This window comes from Camelina sativa, chromosome 9, assembly GCF_000633955.1.
Source record: "Camelina sativa cultivar DH55 chromosome 9, Cs, whole genome shotgun sequence".
NCBI lineage: Eukaryota > Viridiplantae > Streptophyta > Magnoliopsida > Brassicales > Brassicaceae > Camelina > Camelina sativa.
This window is the reverse complement of record NC_025693.1, coordinates 31,295,517-31,311,819: the sequence shown is the minus strand read 5'-3', so window position 1 is coordinate 31,311,819 and position 16,303 is coordinate 31,295,517. Positions and strand designations below refer to the sequence as shown.

Sequence of the window (16,303 nt, the reverse complement as noted above, 5' to 3'; positions counted from 1 at the left end):
TCACAATTATAATATTAAAATTATATTTATATTTCACAAAATATGATGCAAATACAACAAATAAACAATGTAAAATTGTAATAATACGTCAAAAATAAAATGCTATAATGTTCTAAAATTATTAGTATTCAAATAGACTAATAGATTTACATAACAATTAAAAATAAATATTATCTCAAACAATACAATTTAAAAAAACCAATAATTTTTATTATTATATTATAAATTTTTTAAAAAATATTTACCCGTGCTTTAAGCACGGGATATATCCTAGTTATATATAGTAAACCAGCACGTTTTTATACTTCTTTACACAATTTCTTTTTGAATTGAAAATAAATTAACAGTCATTTACATAAGACAGTTCCTTCTCCACGAAAATCCAATACAGTTTAATTTGCGTGTAACATTTGTGTTTTCAATGAGTTTAGTTGGGAAAAGTAATCAAAAATATTTCATTTTGAGAAGAAAAGATAGCTTACACGCCTGCCTCATAAGTGAGTTTACCTGCGCAGAAAATTCTAAGGTGGTGATATACTAATCTTTCGAATTCTAGGTAAGATATATATGTGTGTGTCAGTGTGTGCTACTATTGATCAAACTAAAATCACCTTTTAGTTCTGAGTTATCATTTTGAAATCTACACATGATTGAGTGCACTCATAATTTTAACATCCAATACACATGTCGGCATCCATCTCTCCATATACCATGAAACATAAATGTTCGTTTTAATCTTAGATGCGTTATTAACACTTCTTACTGATAAAAACAAAGTCGTTTTTGATTCACTTCATCTTTGAATGTGCACATAACCAAAATGCCTATTTCTTTATAAACAACATTTTATTTTCCCTAATCTCATAAAACCCTTGTTATATAAGTACAAGTTTATTTTTATTGAATGCTCTGATAAACTCTAGTTGTAACTGAAAATAAACATAACACACATACATAAGTCCTATATGTTTCTTTTTATTTTCAAAAAAGCTGAACAAAAGACATTTAAGTCAGCATCTTGGACTTCCAATTTTTCATGCCCATATTTTCTTTCTTCTTTGTTTTTTTTTATTCAATATTACAAATTTTCGTATATCGAATCATTCATACAAATCATGCAAGTCAAATTTTTCAAAAGTAACACGAGTAGTAGTATTATATGGTCCTACCAACTTTTTACCAATACAAGATATATATTTCTAGTACACTTTTTACTTTGTACTGTTTAATTTGGCCCCAAAAAAGGATACACAAAAAAAAAAAAAAAAACAATTTCTGTGTATATAAATCTGCACTCCACTCTTTCAGTTTCTCTTCATCCACCTTCTCTTCTTCTTCTTGTTCGATTTAGAAAAACCAAGAACCAGACAGTTATAGAATCATTGTATTTCAAACAGAGTTAGTAAATTCTGAAACAGAGGCCCATACTAGTGTCTTTATCTTCTAAACTTTACTCTTATTGATTCTTTTTTTTAACCAAAAAAAAAAAAAACTTTACTCTTACGAACACTTACTCTGCATGTAACTTCATACATTCAACGAACAAACAAAAAAAACAGAGCAAAACAAACAAAAATGGTTCGTAGCCAGCAAACAGTACTCGCCATCGATATGCCACAACAAACTGGCGGCTCCAAATGCTTCGACGACGACGGCAAAGTCAAAAGAACTGGTAAAAATACTTTAGATTCTTATTGAGACTTAGTTATATATAATAGTTCAAAAATTTGTTAATTCTAAGTTGGAACCTGTTCTGATTAGTTATATTTGGAAAATGAGAAAGATATAAAGTTTTTTTTTTTTTTTGGAATTTAATGGGTTTCAGGGAGTGTTTGGACGGCGAGTGCACACATAATCACGGCGGTGATAGGTTCAGGGGTTTTGTCACTAGCATGGGCTACGGCACAGCTAGGTTGGATCGCCGGACCGGTGGTGATGTTGCTCTTCTCCGTCGTCACTTATTTTACGTCTTCTCTCCTCGCCTCCTGTTACCGCTCCGGCGACCCTATCTCCGGCAAGAGGAACTACACTTATATGGGCGCTGTCCGATCAAACCTAGGTAAATACAAAACTCGAAGTAGAGTTTCATTCTTACAAAAAAAATGGACTCTGGGGATCATATCAGAACATAACATGTTTCAATCTTGTTCTTGACAGGTGGCGTGAAGGTGACGCTATGTGGGATTGTTCAGTATCTTAATATATTTGGTGTTGCAATTGGCTACACGATTGCTTCAGCTATAAGCATGATGTGCGTGTTCTTACTTGTTAAACACTATAAGTTACGTACCAACTTTGGTAATGGGTCAAACGAGTTTTGTGAAAAAATAACAACGGTTGTTTGTTTGTTTTTGAAAAACAGGGCAATAAAGAGATCCAACTGTTTTCACAAAAGTGGAGGGAAAGATCCATGTCAGATGAACAGTACTCCTTACATGATTGCTTTTGGATTAGTCCAGATTCTATTCTCTCAGATTCCAGATTTTGATCAACTTTGGTGGCTCTCAATCCTCGCTGCCGTTATGTCCTTCACTTATTCCTCCGCCGGTCTCGCCCTTGGCATAGCCCAAGTCGTCGGTTCGTTCTTTGAACCTAAAAAAAAACAATCTAGGGTCTTAAATAAGAGAGATTTCATAAGTTATGGCTACTAATAGGAAAAAAAAATGTCTGTCTTTGTATTGGTTTCATCAGTAAATGGGAAGGTGAAGGGAAGTCTCACTGGGATTAGCATAGGAACAGTAACAGAGACACAGAAGATATGGAGAACCTTTCAAGCTCTTGGAAACATAGCTTTTGCTTACTCATACTCCATCATTCTCATTGAGATTCAGGTAAGCTTTCTTCTTTACAAGTCTTGCTGATCAAAGCCATTATTTTAATGGTCCCTTCCTGAAGTTTTTTTTTGTTTTGTGGTTTGAAACAGGACACAGTAAAGTCACCACCATCAGAAGAGAAAACAATGAAGAAGGCAACGCTTGTGAGCGTCGGTGTAACAACTATCTTCTACATGTTGTGTGGTTGTATGGGTTATGCAGCTTTTGGAGACTTGTCTCCCGGAAACCTCTTAACCGGTTTCGGGTTTTATAATCCTTATTGGCTTCTAGATATTGCAAATGCAGCCATTGTGATTCACCTCATTGGTGCATACCAAGTCTATTGCCAACCTCTGTTTGCTTTCATTGAGAAGCAAGCTTCCATTCGTTTCCCTGATTGCGAGTTCATCGCAAAAGATATCAAAATCCCTATTCCTGGTTTCAAGCCTCTCCGTCTCAATTTATTCAGGTACAAAACATAGCACTTAAACTAATGGGATCTGAGCTTTGGAGATGAGGTGTATGTACTAATCAAAGCTTTTGTGTGGTGTGTAAATGGCTTACTCAGGTTGATATGGAGGACAGTGTTTGTCATCATAACGACAGTTATCTCAATGCTTCTTCCGTTTTTCAACGACGTTGTGGGTCTGCTTGGGTCACTCGGGTTTTGGCCGTTGACAGTGTACTTCCCGGTGGAAATGTACATAGCGCAGAAGAAGATACCTAGATGGAGCACCAGATGGGTTTGCTTTCAAGTCTTCAGCTTAGGGTGTTTGGTAGTGAGCATTGCTGCAGCTGCAGGGTCAATAGCTGGAATTGTTCTCGATCTAAAGTCCTACAAGCCATTTCAAAGCAATTACTGAAAAACTTGTGACTTAGCCATTTCAAAGCAATGACTAAAGTCCAATTTCAAACACAAAGGAAGAATCAAGAACGGTCAAGAGAGCCAAGAATTATGAATTGGGAAATTTGATCAGCTTTAGATAAAAGCAATAATGCTGTTAGTTTCTCTCTGTAATCTTCTTCAAAGCCTAAAGGCAAGAATTGTAATCCTAACGAGCAGATCTTCTTCGAGAATCATGAAGTAGCACTATAATAATATATATACCAATAGAAGAGATAAACAGCAGTTGTGGTTACAACATACATCACTGTTTTTGTACTTGGTAACAGTGATTGGATCTTTGCGGTATGGACCATTTGCCATAAAGCACACAAGTATAGACTATGTTAAGCAAAAACCATCACCAGAGCAATGGTGTGATAACGAAAGATCAAGACTTTATCAATGCATCATACCAATAACTTATATAAGGAGAAATCAGACACACAGAGACATACCAATATCACTTATTCAGTCTACTATTAGTAGCAAATAGTATCCCTATATCCTCTAAATCACATTAAATTCCACATTCCAGGTTGTGCAAAATCAACTGGCAGCAAGAAGCTTTTGCAACTGACCATTCTCCATAGCAGCTGCAAGATCTGGAAGCAAGAGCAAGGCTTAGTTTGAGTTAATAAAAAAAGGGAAATTTAGAGAAAAGAATGAAACTTGGAGAAGAGAGAAAGAGAGAGAGTGGAGGTGATACCATCAGATCCACCGATATGCTTGCCGTTAACAAAAACTTGAGGGACAGTACGGCGGCCAACGAACTCTAAAAGCTCATACTGGATTTGATCTCCGTCCTCTGCAAAAATACAAGAAGGGGTATACCCGAAAAAGTTTTAATCTTCAGAACAAGGTCGGTGAGGTGATAAAAAGAGAGTCATCGTACCATACCTCTCAGATCAAGCTCAACAACAAATGGCTCTTCCTTAAGTTGGCTAAATATACGTTTCGACCGCAAGCAATACCTAACAACAAGTTTGACAAACACAATCGGATTAAAACTAGATGATATGAACCAAAAGTTACAATTTTTTTCAATTGCAGAGAGACAAAACGAAGAGGAGAGAAAAGAGTTAAAAACTTACGGGCAATAGGACTTGGAGAAGATGACAATCTTGTTGGACAAAATTGCGTTCTGAACGAAAGCCGACACCGAATTCGCAGCTCCCACCGTATTCCACAGATCGCTCACTACCACCAGTTGTAATAATAGTACCGCCACCACCACGGCAACACGGCGACTACGTTGCTGGTCAACCATCGCCGTTTCGATCACACTCGTCGGAATATGTTTTTTTTTCTTTGTTTTAAGGTGATTTTATATTTTTGTTGTTATAGCTTTCCAATTTATTTATTATGGCTCTTAAAGACACATATTGACTTTATCTAATCTTTGGTCGTTCAACCAATTCTTTTTTTTTTTTTATTGCTCGTGTAAAAGTATAATCTACAGTTATTAACCTTAAATATTTTACTAACTTTTTATATTTATTTATGATTTATTACGACAAAATACAATTTTATTAAAATCTGTACATAAAATGTGAACTAATGTATTGTCCAAACATATAATACCATACTTGAACGAATTGACCCATACTTTGTATACACACATATATATACTCTTTCTTGAACTTGTTCAACAGTTTTAGGATAGCTCCTCTTTGTTGAACTTGTTCCAAGCTTCCTGTAAGATGCATTTTGTGGTAACGTTACATCATATTCACACCTAAACTTTTTAGTAGAAGCGGCGGGTATACTTAATTAAGCATCATCAACTTAAGAGAACTGATTCGAAACTCTTCAAGAAATTCAACATTCCACAACACGTTTATTGTGAGAGAAGGATGTACTGTGTGGGAAATATACCTTCAAGATGTTGAAGACCTTTTCGGCTATATACTTTTGTTGAGCTCCTTTCTGTTGAACTTTATCAGGATGGACATACAAGTTTGCCTTTTTGTAGACTTTCTTCACTGCCGCACAGGTGATCAAATCTGTTAGAGAGACAGCTTTCCAACCACATCCTGGCCAGAGTACCTGCGGATAAAACTTTACTAAGAACACTCGTATAGACTTTGAGATATTTAAGTATTTAACAATGTAAGAGACAAAAGACTACTTACGAGATGCAACGATGATAACAATGCACGCATGTTCCCTTCTTTCCCAGCAGCCCAAAGCTTAATCTCCGCATCAAGGGTCTCAGAAATCCTCTAAACAGGATTTAAAACCATTTTTCAAAGAAAGATACACAATGTTAGCATTACCAATGGTTTTGTAAGAAAAGTATGATATTGAAGACGTTTTATAAAAATATGTGAAGAATGGCATCACTTACACTCCTTTCTTCTTGTTCAATCTGAATTTGACGGTCACGGTCATTCATCTCAGATACAGCCTGATCCTACATATATGAAGAAGACATTGAGTAGCGTAATATCACTGCGTAACAAAACATAGAACTTGCTTGCTGCAATCTAAAATTTGATGAGAAACAGTAATATATCACCCTCAACAAGAAAACTGGTTACAAAAAAGCTGATGTATCGCAATGCAAGACATTTACATAAGCACGGCAAGTGATTTGGGAAAAAGTTCCATCCATTCAACAAATAGATCGTACATTGCTAAGATGATATATCATAATAGAGGTAGTAAAGGTTGCACAAAACGAATCCATGCATACCATTTGTTTCTTTATTCTTTGTTCACGCTCCCATCTAGCTATTCTTCTTTTGTCACTCTCCCCTGGAATTCCCTTAAACTCTCCAAGAAACGGGTCATCTGTTGCATTGGAAACATGGCTCAGAAATAATATATGAATAATCTGATAACTGAAGAAAACAGATCACCACAACGCCTACCTCCAAAAAATGGAAAAAGTTCATCCAGGACATGTGCTGGAGCATCAGGTTTCTTTGTACTAAGCGAACGTTCATAACATTTCTCTTTTGGCACACCACATTCTTCCTTGCAAGATCAAAAAGACGAATACATTTTCATAAGGGTGAAACATTTTAAACATTTGAAGGCAGTTTCTTACTTCAGTTGTAGCATATGAATTTGGTACACTGTTGTTGGACCCAGGGATGAAAATGGATTCAAGGCCATCAACAACAAACTCTTGTTTCTTTTCTTCAACATCTACAACATTGTCAGAATCCAGGGAGCTACAATGCAAACTACCCATAGCAAATTTTGCAAGCTCATCTATAGAAGAAATTATTGGATTCGTAAGTGTGCCAAAAAAAAAGTGAAACAACACAAAATTAATATTGATTAACAAAAAAAAGATCAACGCTTCTTTCATTCCCCTGTATTAGAATATGGAGAACATCGAGTTTTGTTAGCGGAACCACATCTATACCTGAAGATGGATCTACCAAATTTGATGGTCTAACCTCAAAAGGGTCATCAGCAATAACAGTCCATGTATGGGTTGCGCTGAAACAACAATAAATAAACAGATATATCAAGTCAAGCAACCATAGACATGTATCAATTGCATAACAGTATAACACTAATTCGTATTCCTTTCCAAAACTGATCACACAGTTTCATGATACAGCAGACAGATATCTTAAAAATAATTAGCCAAGAGTTTGAACTAATGATGATCATCACAAACCTGTTACTTGGTTGACCAAGTCCACCACCAAATCCAGATATCATCAACTCATCATCAAAGTCATCACTAAAAAACGACCTTTTCTTACCAGAAGAAAACTCGTTCCCACCGTCAAACTTGAAATCAATAATAAAATCCGCGTTATGATTCGAAGAACCATACGAGGTCAACTCTGCGGTTTCGCCATTGTTAGTGTTGTTGACCGATCGCTTCTTCAAGGAATCCATTGCCATTGGAGCAGACTTGCCTTGTGGCTTTAACCCATATCGCTCCGTGACGAGAACAGCGAAATCTTCCATCGCCCACTCACTAATTTTGATCGAGCAAAAAAAAACAAAACAAGTGATGATCAAAGTCAAAGACACAACCTTTCAAATCGATCCGGTGGAAATCAAAGATCTTTTCACCTGTAACACCCACACTAGTAAAGCCGATCGAGTGAGTGAGTCGTCCGTTTCTATTTAGGCCTTCTTTTCCTTTTTAATGGGCTTACACAATTGGCCCATTTATCTTACTCCCAAAAACGGTGCGTATACCTCGTCTTCCTTCTTCAGTCGTCGTCCTTGGACCCCTGTCACCGAGTGAGCAAAACCACCACTCCTGAAAGACACGCACTTGATCCCTAAAGGTAAAGAACAAAACTAATAGCTTCTGATAACGCATATGTGTGTTAGACTTAGATAGATATGTTTCTGTATTAATTTTATGAACACAACTATAATAATGCTCGCCACGTGTTCGACGAAATGTCTGACATTGTTTTTTTTCTTTTTGATGATGGGAATGTTAGATCGACCATGAACATCAGGATTCTTAATCATCAATCCAGATTATGTTGTAAGAGTGTTCTTTCTGCGAGGCTGTATAGTTCAAGCGAACAAGCCAGAGATGTTACGGATGTGGCGAAGAACATATCTAAAGTAATGATGTCTTCACCGCAATTAGTGCTTGACTCGGCTTTAGATCAAAGCGGGTTAAGGGTTTCACAAGAAGTTGTAGAAGATGTTCTAAACAGATTCAGGAATGCTGGTTTGTTGGCATACAGATTCTTTCAATGGTCTGAGAAGCAACGGCATTACGAGCATAGTGTTCGTGCCTATCACATGATGATCGAGTCTACTGCGAAGATAAAACAGTACAAGCTCATGTGGGATCTCATCAACTCAATGAGGAAGAAGAAGATGCTAAATATCGAAACTTTTTGTATCGTGATGAGGAAGTACGCGAGGGCGCAGAAAGTGGATGAGGCGATTTACGCGTTTAATGTGATGGAGAAGTATGATTTGCCTCCTAATCTTGTGGCATTCAGTGGGTTGCTGAGTGCTTTGTGTAAATCCAAGAATGTTAGGAAAGCTCAGGAGGTATTCGAGAAGATGAGAGATGGGTTTACGCCTGACTCGAAAACGTATAGTATATTGCTTGAAGGATGGGGGAAAGAACCAAACTTGCCTAAGGCTAGAGAGGTTTTCAGGGAGATGATTGATGCAGGTTGTCACCCGGATATAGTGACCTATAGTATAATGGTTGACGTACTTTGTAAAGCTGGAAGAGTTGATGAAGCGCTTGGCATTGTGAGGAGTATGGATCCAAGCATTTGTAAGCCGACCACTTTTATTTATAGTGTGCTTGTACATACTTATGGAAGTGAGAACCGGCTTGAAGAGGCGGTTGATACGTTCCTCGAGATGGAAAGAAGTGGAATGAAAGCTGATGTAGCGGTTTTCAATTCATTGATTGGTGCGTTTTGCAAAGCAAACAGGATGAAGAATGTGTATAGGGTTTTGAAAGAAATGAAGAATAAGGGTGTGACGCCTAACTCCAAGTCATGTAACATTATTCTACGTCACTTAATAGATCGTGGAGAGAAAGATGAAGCTTTTGATGTGTTTAGGAAGATGATCAAAGTGTGTGAACCAGACGCAGACACATACACAATGATGATAAAGATGTTTTGTGAGAAGAAAGAGATGGAGACAGCAGATAAAGTTTGGAAGTACATGAGGAAGAAAGGGGTGTTCCCAAGTATGCATACGTTCGCTGTTCTTATTAACGGGCTGTGCGAGCAGCATGACACTCAGAAAGCTTGTGTTCTGTTGGAGGAGATGATCGAGATGGGGATTCGACCATCAGGTGTTACGTTCGGTAGATTAAGGCAGCTGCTTCTCAAAGAAGATAGAGAAGATGTGCTCAAGTTTCTTAATGAGAAGATGAACGTTTTGGTTAATGAGCCTTTGTGTGATTGACTTTCTTAGGTTTCCTGGTAAGCACATAGATTTGTACGTCTCACAATAGCTGATGATCCTAAGCATTCTGCACATGTTTTGTTTGTGTAATTGGCCTATGATCCATTTCAGTTGTTGTAAAGTTTATAACTGAAGTTGAAGTCAGATTTTGTTGTGGTTTTGATACATGAGATATATTTATATAAAGAGATGATACGAAACAGTTGATGTGCCCGGTTGCAGATGATATTGACATCAAGGCCAAAAGACACAAAATTAGTTTCTCCAAGAACATAAACACAACTCAAAAGATGATCTTTCTATGATTATAAGATGCAAAGAAAACAGACTAGTCACATCAACTATAAGATGTGGATCTCGAATTTAAGGTTTCCAAGTATCCCAGTTCATGAATTTTGGAAGTGTTCTTGCATCTTCTAGTGCCAAACAAAATCTAAAGTCCAGAACAAACCAACTACATAATCTGGTTCAGTGTCTCTTAGACTTGGACTCGGTTTTGGATAGCATGTATCCAGAAATCTTGTTCACCTCGTACAATAGCCCAGCAGAGAACAAGAAACTGCAGACATATCAAGAAACAGCAGAGCAATCAGCACACATCTTTATTCGAGGGAGGTATGAAATAATTAAACATATCAAACAGAGCTAGTGAATTTCCACATACCAGGTTGTAATACAAACCCGATGCACCGTGCTAGCAGCGATAAGAGCTATGATTTCGGCAAGAATGACTGTCATGAAAATAAAAAGTAGACTTCAATAAATTGCAAACCCTTGTTTTAATACATACATTCACGCAGCAGAAGCAGGAGGAGGAGGCAAAGAAACTTCTAGTCGTTTGTTACTGTGATTCTCATATAGGTGATCCAAATAAAGACAATAGATGACAATTTTCATGTTCCACCAAGTAAACTTAAAGCATCATCAAAATTGAGAAAATGTGTGCACTTGCAAACTAATTCTAGTGCTACTGCTGTGTATATGCCCTTAAACTAAGATCAAAATGACTGCAATGGTTTTGATCTTATGAAACAATTTCGAATTCAAGAAGAAACAAGGACATACCTGCACCCCAACCACTCTTGATGCCAGAAGATTCCTGGAAATTTCCAATGAACTGCAAGTGAAAAAGAAACCGCACATCAATCGAAATTGACACTCAACAAAACGTAGATAGAACAAAAGATCTCAGCTTTTACGACACAGATCAACATTGGAGTTGTAAAAGGTAATACATTTCCATGAATACAAGGCAAAATTATAAGGAGCTTACAGTGAGAGAAAACAAAAAAAGGAGAGAGCTTGTGAATCCACCAAGGATCGTGAACAGCTCTGAAGAAGCTAACTTCCCTCTGTAAATTTCTTGAAGCGAGAGGATCACTGTAAACACAAGAACAGACCCTAGCATCGATGTTCCAGCTCCTGCCATGGTTCTAAATCCCCCCCCAACCAAACAATCAAAATTAAGAACGTAACAGACAGACACAGACACTAATGTTCTTGATCGCAATTATAAGACAAATTAAAGCTTCATTCAAAGAATGTGATGAGTTACCTTGAAGAAACCCTAATAGATCTTCTCTTCTCGCTCGTCACTGCCACAGTTCCCACTTCGAAGATCGGCAAATTAGCTTTACCAAGGAGATCGAGAAGATACAAGAATTGGTAAATTGGGACCGCATTGACCATAAAATACATGTTTATCATCAATATTACATATATACCCTCGCCGTAGCAACGCCGTCGTTTCATTGAAACCAAATGACGTAGTATTTTACGTAACACTATGAATTTGGTAAAATCCCCGGTTTTATAACTCGTCTTCGCAAACCAGAACAGAGCATTGTACCGGGTTTGAGATTTTTATTCTCATAAACCCTAAACCCTGCTGTTGTTGCTTGAACTGGAAGTAGAACTTTCCGACGATGAGATTCCTTCATTTTCCCTCTCCTTCTACTTACTCCGGCTACCTCCTCCGTCGAAGGCCGTTCTCCGCCGCCGTATCTCTGCTTACACATAATCTCTCAACTTTAGAATCTGATTCTTCTAATCTTCCATGCCGATTACTCTCGATTGTCACCGAGCCGAACTGGCAGAACAGTTCCTCTCTGAAATCTCTGATCCCTGTTATAACACCATCTCATGTCTCTTCATTGTTTTCACTCAATCTGGATCCTCAGACAGCTCTTAGCTTCTCGGACTGGATCTCTCGGACGCCGAGGTTTAAGCATAATGTTAGTTCATATGCATCTTTGGTTAGTCTTCTCTGTAGCCATGGAATAGCTTATGAGGTTCCTAAGATCATGATATTGATGATAAAGAGTTGCAGTTCAGCGAGAGAAGCTTTGTTTGTTGTTGATTTCTGTAGAACAATGAGTAATAAAGACGATAGCTCTGAGTTTAGATACAAGCTTCCTCCTAAGTGCTATAATACTCTGTTGAGTTCATTAGCTAGATTCGGATTGGTTGAGGAAATGAAGAGAGTTTATACGGAGATGTTGGAGGATTTGGTTTCTCCAGACATGTACACGTTTAACACGTTAGTTAATGGGTATTGTAAGCTTGGATATGTAGTAGAAGCAAAGCAGTATGTGAGTAGGCTGATCCAGGCTGGATTGGATCCTGATTACTTCACATACACGTCTTTCATTACTGGTCATTGTCGAAGAAAAGAAGTCGATGCGGCTTTTCAGGTTTTCAAGGAGATGTCTCAGAAGGGTTGCCTTAGAAACGAGGCTTCCTACACTCAACTTATATATGGTCTTTGTGAAGCAAAGAGGATCGATGAAGCTTTGAGCTTGTTGGTGAAAATGAAAGATGACAATTGTTGTCCTAATGTTCGTACATACACTGTGCTTATAGATGCTTTGTGTGGAACAGGGCGTAAATCAGAAGCTTTGAATCTGTTTAAGCAAATGTCAGAAAATGGCATTAAGCCTGATGTTTGTATGTATACTGTGCTAATTCAGAGCTTTTGTAGTGGAGATAAGCTCGATGAAGCAAGTGGGTTGCTAGATCATATGCTGGAATTTGGGTTGACGCCAAATGTTATTACATACAATGCATTGATTAAAGGGTTTTGTAAGAAGAATGTGCACAAAGCAATGGGAATTCTTAGTAAGATGCAAGAGCAAAATTTGGTGCCAGACCTGATTACTTACAATACATTGATTGCTGGACAGTGTAGCTGTGGTAATTTAGACAGTGCATATAGATTGCTTAGTTTGATGCAAGAAAATGGATTGGTTCCAAACCACCGTACATACAGTAGTTTTATAGATTATCTATGTAAAAATGAGCGGATGGAAGAAGCTCGCGGCCTGTTTGATTCCCTCACTCGTAAAGGCATAGAGGCAGACGTAGTCATGTACACTGCTTTGATCAATGGGTACTGCAAGGCTGGGAAGCTAGATGATGCTAGAATGTTGTTTGATAGTTGCGTGCCAGATTTGTATACTTATAATGCCTTAATACACGGGTTATGTAGTAATGGGAAATTGAAAGAAGCCTTGTTACTGAAGGAAAAGATGGAGAAGTTAGGGTTACAGCCTACACAAAGTACATACACGACGCTTATTGCAAGAATGCTTAAAGAAGGGGATTTTGATGAAGCTGATACATATTTTCATGAGATGCTGTCTTCGGGACAAAAGCCTGATGCTCAGTGTTATGGATCATTTATCTCGGCGTACTGTAGTGCAGGGAGATTGCAAGAAGCTGAGGAGATGATGGTGAAAATGAGGGGAGAGGGTGTTACTCCGGATGAGTTCACTTATACCTCAATGGTTAAGGCTTATGGATCTCTAGGGCTGACTTATTCTGCATTTGATGTCCTGAAGCGCATGTTGGATACTGATTGTGAACCTTCTCACCGTACATATATGTCTCTGATCAAACACTTGTTCAAGAAGAAACACATAACAGAGAAGTGTGGTGGAACAGGAAGTTACTTGGAGTCCACGGATATCTGGGAGATGATGGAGTTTGATATCGTTGTCGAACTTTTCGAGAAAATGGTAGAACATGGGTGTGACCCTGATGCTAAATGCTATGAGAAGCTTTTATTAGGGATATGTGAAGTTGGAAATCTAGAGATAGCAAAAAGATTGTTAAATCGCATGGAAGAAGTAGGAATATCTCCAAGTGAGAAGATTTGTAATGGTCTTCTTAGATGTTACTACAAGCTGCAAAAGTATGAGGAAGCTGCAAAAGTTGTGGAAGATATGATATGCAATGGTCACTCTTCACAACTAGAGTTTTGCAAAATGTTGATTTGCAAGCTGTATGAAGAAGGAGATCAAAAAGAGAGAGGCAACTCGGTTTTCAAAAAACTGCTTCGATGTGGATTATACTGCGATGATGAAATCGCTTGGAAAATCCTCATCGACGGTATGCTTAAACAGGGCTTTGCAGAGGGATTTCGTGAATTGTTTCAAGTAATGGAAACAAGTGGCTGCAAATTTAGCTCACAGACAAGATCAATGCTTATAGACGGGCTTCAAGGGAAAGACTGATTTATATCTTTTATTAAATCACTCTGGTCACTTTGATTGGTTATATAGATTCTAAAATAGGGACGTGATGTTATAGTATAATCCTTTGAGGTTCAGTCAACTGGGTATTCCCATTAATTAATATAAGCTCCTTTTCTTTAAATACTGTTAAAAACTTAAAAAGCAGAGAGACGCACGAGTGGCGGTGTAAAAGGTCGGTTACTCATGCATGAACGTACGCTCGAATGGTCGGCCTTTTAGTCGGGCCCAAAACGTGTGAAATGGTGGGCGGTTAGGTCATTTTAGACGGGTAAGGTAACCCTTGATATATATAGAGTACTCTTAAAAAAAATAATACAAAAAGCCTCTCTCTCAGCCGCGCGCAGCAAACCTCCATTTGAAACTACGTACACAGTATGAGTACGAGTACCGTGACCAGAAAATTCTCTGGTAATCTTTCTTTATATCCTGTCGTTGAAATATATATATCACTTTGATCGATCTGTAGTAGTGTTTCAAGTTTTTATCTTTCTTTCTGTTTCATTTCTCATATATATATGGCGATAGTTTATATATATATTTTTTTAACCGTTTCGTAATCGTACGTAATTTTGGTTATGTATGTTTCCTAATTACAACCTCGCAGACGCAGAGACAGGCATCTTCTGGGACCTGGATGCTTGCCCAGTCCCGGGGAATCGCACTCCTGCTATGATCTCTGATAGTTTCAGGGAAGCTCTCGCGTATATGGGTTACACTTGTAGGAAGATGTCGATCGTTGCTTATTCATCTACGAAGCTGGAGAACGTACAAGAATTTGAATCCACCAAGATCAAGCTTTTGCAAAAAGGTTAGTTCCTGTCACTCTGTCCTTTTTTTGTATTTTTTTCTATCCTTTTATCTGATATCCATAGATCGATATATTGTTTCAGCTGATAAACGTGCAAAAATTCTAAGATCCTTGAGGACATTTTATATGTGGGGAATTGAGCATCGTGGTGAACTAACAAATTTGATTGTAATCTCAAAAATGTCCCAACACTATGTTAAGTACGATACCTTTAAAGAGCTCGGAATCAATGTTCTCTTGGTGTTTCCCGATGACACAATTGGATGTCCATGGCCACTTGGTATTCCAAGTTCAGTTTTTCTCTGGTCTAGCTTTTCAAATGGAGGGAACCCTCTCGATATCAGCCAAATCGGAATCGAACAAGTTGGAACGTCGTCACTTCTTCGTGACCGTGCGAGGGAGAAGAAGAAGAAGAAGCGTGGAAAGAAAGAAAAAGCTCTGAAGAACGAAATCGGAATCCCACAAGTTGGAACGTCGTCGTCACCTCTTCGTGCCTGTAAGACGACGAAGCAGAAGAAGAAGAGTGGAAAGAAAGGAAAAAAAGCTCTGAAGAAGAAGAGAGCAACTACTCAATCAGATGAAGAAACCACTTCACCAAAACGTGGAAACGCCGAGGTGGAAAGGACATGAAATGTTGATGCTGTTTTTTTATAATCTAATTTCTAGTCATTCCGATCCTCTGTTTATATATAAATTGGTTTTATTATGTAAGCAAACTGCATGATGGCCATGGCCTTACATAAAAGTTAATTAGATGGGTCTTACTTCTTAGTGGGGTGTATTCAACTTGACATTTTAAGTGATTTGTGTGAAACTTACAAATCTTATGTTATTCAATCATGTATTTTAAAAAGTCTATTAAAATCCACTGTTATTGAACTGATGATTTAAAAATTTACTTTAAAATCCACTGTTATTCAAAATAGTTTGTGGATTTGAATTTTAATGATTTTTGAGATTCTAGAGGATTTAGGTGGGATTTGTTTAGTTAAAAATAGAGAAATCCAAATCTCATGGTTTTATGTGGGATTTGAAAGAATTTTACAATAAATCATATCAACTTCCCTAAAATCTTTCAGAATTCCAAATTTTCTAAATCACATCAAATTTTCCAAAATCATGGTTTCAATACAGTCGCACTGATTAAGATGCTCACCTTGAAACGAAATGCTTTAAGTTGTTTTAGTTAACTATACATTATATGAAAATAAGAACTTTTTTTTTTTAAATCTTATCGATTGCTGGCCTCCCTAGTACTAGCGAAGGTCTCTTTATCATCTTTCCCAATCACTTACGTCTACCCTTTAGCTACGATCCTGATTTGTTGAACACTCTGCAAATCACCCTGTGTTTTCACACCCAAAAAAAAAAAAAAAAATGT

General features: G+C 37.6%; 5 protein-coding genes and 1 pseudogene across 7 annotated transcripts; 3 read left to right on the top strand and 3 right to left on the bottom strand.

The window, feature by feature from the left end:
* Window positions 1,300-3,959, top strand: LOC104713405 (amino acid permease 3). The gene is made up of 7 exons (XM_010430514.2): window positions 1,300-1,672; window positions 1,826-2,059; window positions 2,158-2,251; window positions 2,363-2,577; window positions 2,692-2,831; window positions 2,924-3,282; window positions 3,382-3,959. The coding sequence occupies exons 1-7, from the start codon at window positions 1,576-1,578 to the stop codon at window positions 3,674-3,676; spliced, it is 1,434 nt and encodes a 477-aa protein (XP_010428816.1). The 5' UTR covers window positions 1,300-1,575; the 3' UTR covers window positions 3,677-3,959.
* Window positions 3,899-5,049, bottom strand: LOC104713406 (glutaredoxin-C3). The gene is made up of 4 exons (XM_010430515.2): window positions 4,791-5,049; window positions 4,597-4,670; window positions 4,406-4,504; window positions 3,899-4,301 (listed from the first exon to the last, which is right to left on the bottom strand). The coding sequence occupies exons 1-4, from the start codon at window positions 4,964-4,966 to the stop codon at window positions 4,246-4,248; spliced, it is 405 nt and encodes a 134-aa protein (XP_010428817.1). The 5' UTR covers window positions 4,967-5,049; the 3' UTR covers window positions 3,899-4,245.
* LOC104713404 (auxilin-like clathrin uncoating factor SWA2) lies at window positions 5,182-7,953 on the bottom strand. 3 transcript variants are annotated; one of them, XM_010430512.2, is made up of 9 exons: window positions 7,744-7,953; window positions 7,337-7,645; window positions 7,076-7,152; window positions 6,752-6,918; window positions 6,573-6,678; window positions 6,395-6,492; window positions 6,047-6,112; window positions 5,832-5,921; window positions 5,182-5,745 (listed from the first exon to the last, which is right to left on the bottom strand). In XM_010430512.2, exons 2-9 carry the CDS (start codon window positions 7,633-7,635, stop codon window positions 5,518-5,520), a joined length of 1,131 nt encoding a protein of 376 aa, XP_010428814.1. In that variant the 5' UTR covers window positions 7,636-7,645; window positions 7,744-7,953; the 3' UTR covers window positions 5,182-5,517. The 3 variants fall into 3 exon arrangements, with proteins under 3 accessions (XP_010428814.1, XP_010428813.1, XP_010428815.1); XM_010430513.2 differs by lacking the exon at window positions 7,744-7,953 and having other exon boundaries at window positions 5,184-5,392; window positions 5,575-5,745; window positions 7,337-7,729; XM_010430511.2 differs by having other exon boundaries at window positions 7,337-7,754.
* Window positions 7,873-9,781, top strand: LOC104713402 (pentatricopeptide repeat-containing protein At1g77360, mitochondrial-like). Its single transcript, XM_010430509.2, has 2 exons — window positions 7,873-7,964; window positions 8,127-9,781. The coding sequence occupies exon 2, from the start codon at window positions 8,134-8,136 to the stop codon at window positions 9,577-9,579; it is 1,446 nt and encodes a 481-aa protein (XP_010428811.1). The 5' UTR covers window positions 7,873-7,964; window positions 8,127-8,133; the 3' UTR covers window positions 9,580-9,781.
* Window positions 9,853-11,246, bottom strand: LOC104713403 (keratinocyte-associated protein 2-like). The gene is made up of 5 exons (XM_010430510.1): window positions 11,135-11,246; window positions 10,853-11,012; window positions 10,645-10,696; window positions 10,244-10,310; window positions 9,853-10,138 (listed from the first exon to the last, which is right to left on the bottom strand). The coding sequence occupies exons 2-5, from the start codon at window positions 11,006-11,008 to the stop codon at window positions 10,048-10,050; spliced, it is 366 nt and encodes a 121-aa protein (XP_010428812.1). The 5' UTR covers window positions 11,009-11,012; window positions 11,135-11,246; the 3' UTR covers window positions 9,853-10,047.
* On the top strand, window positions 11,636-14,093 carry LOC104715867 (annotated as a pseudogene).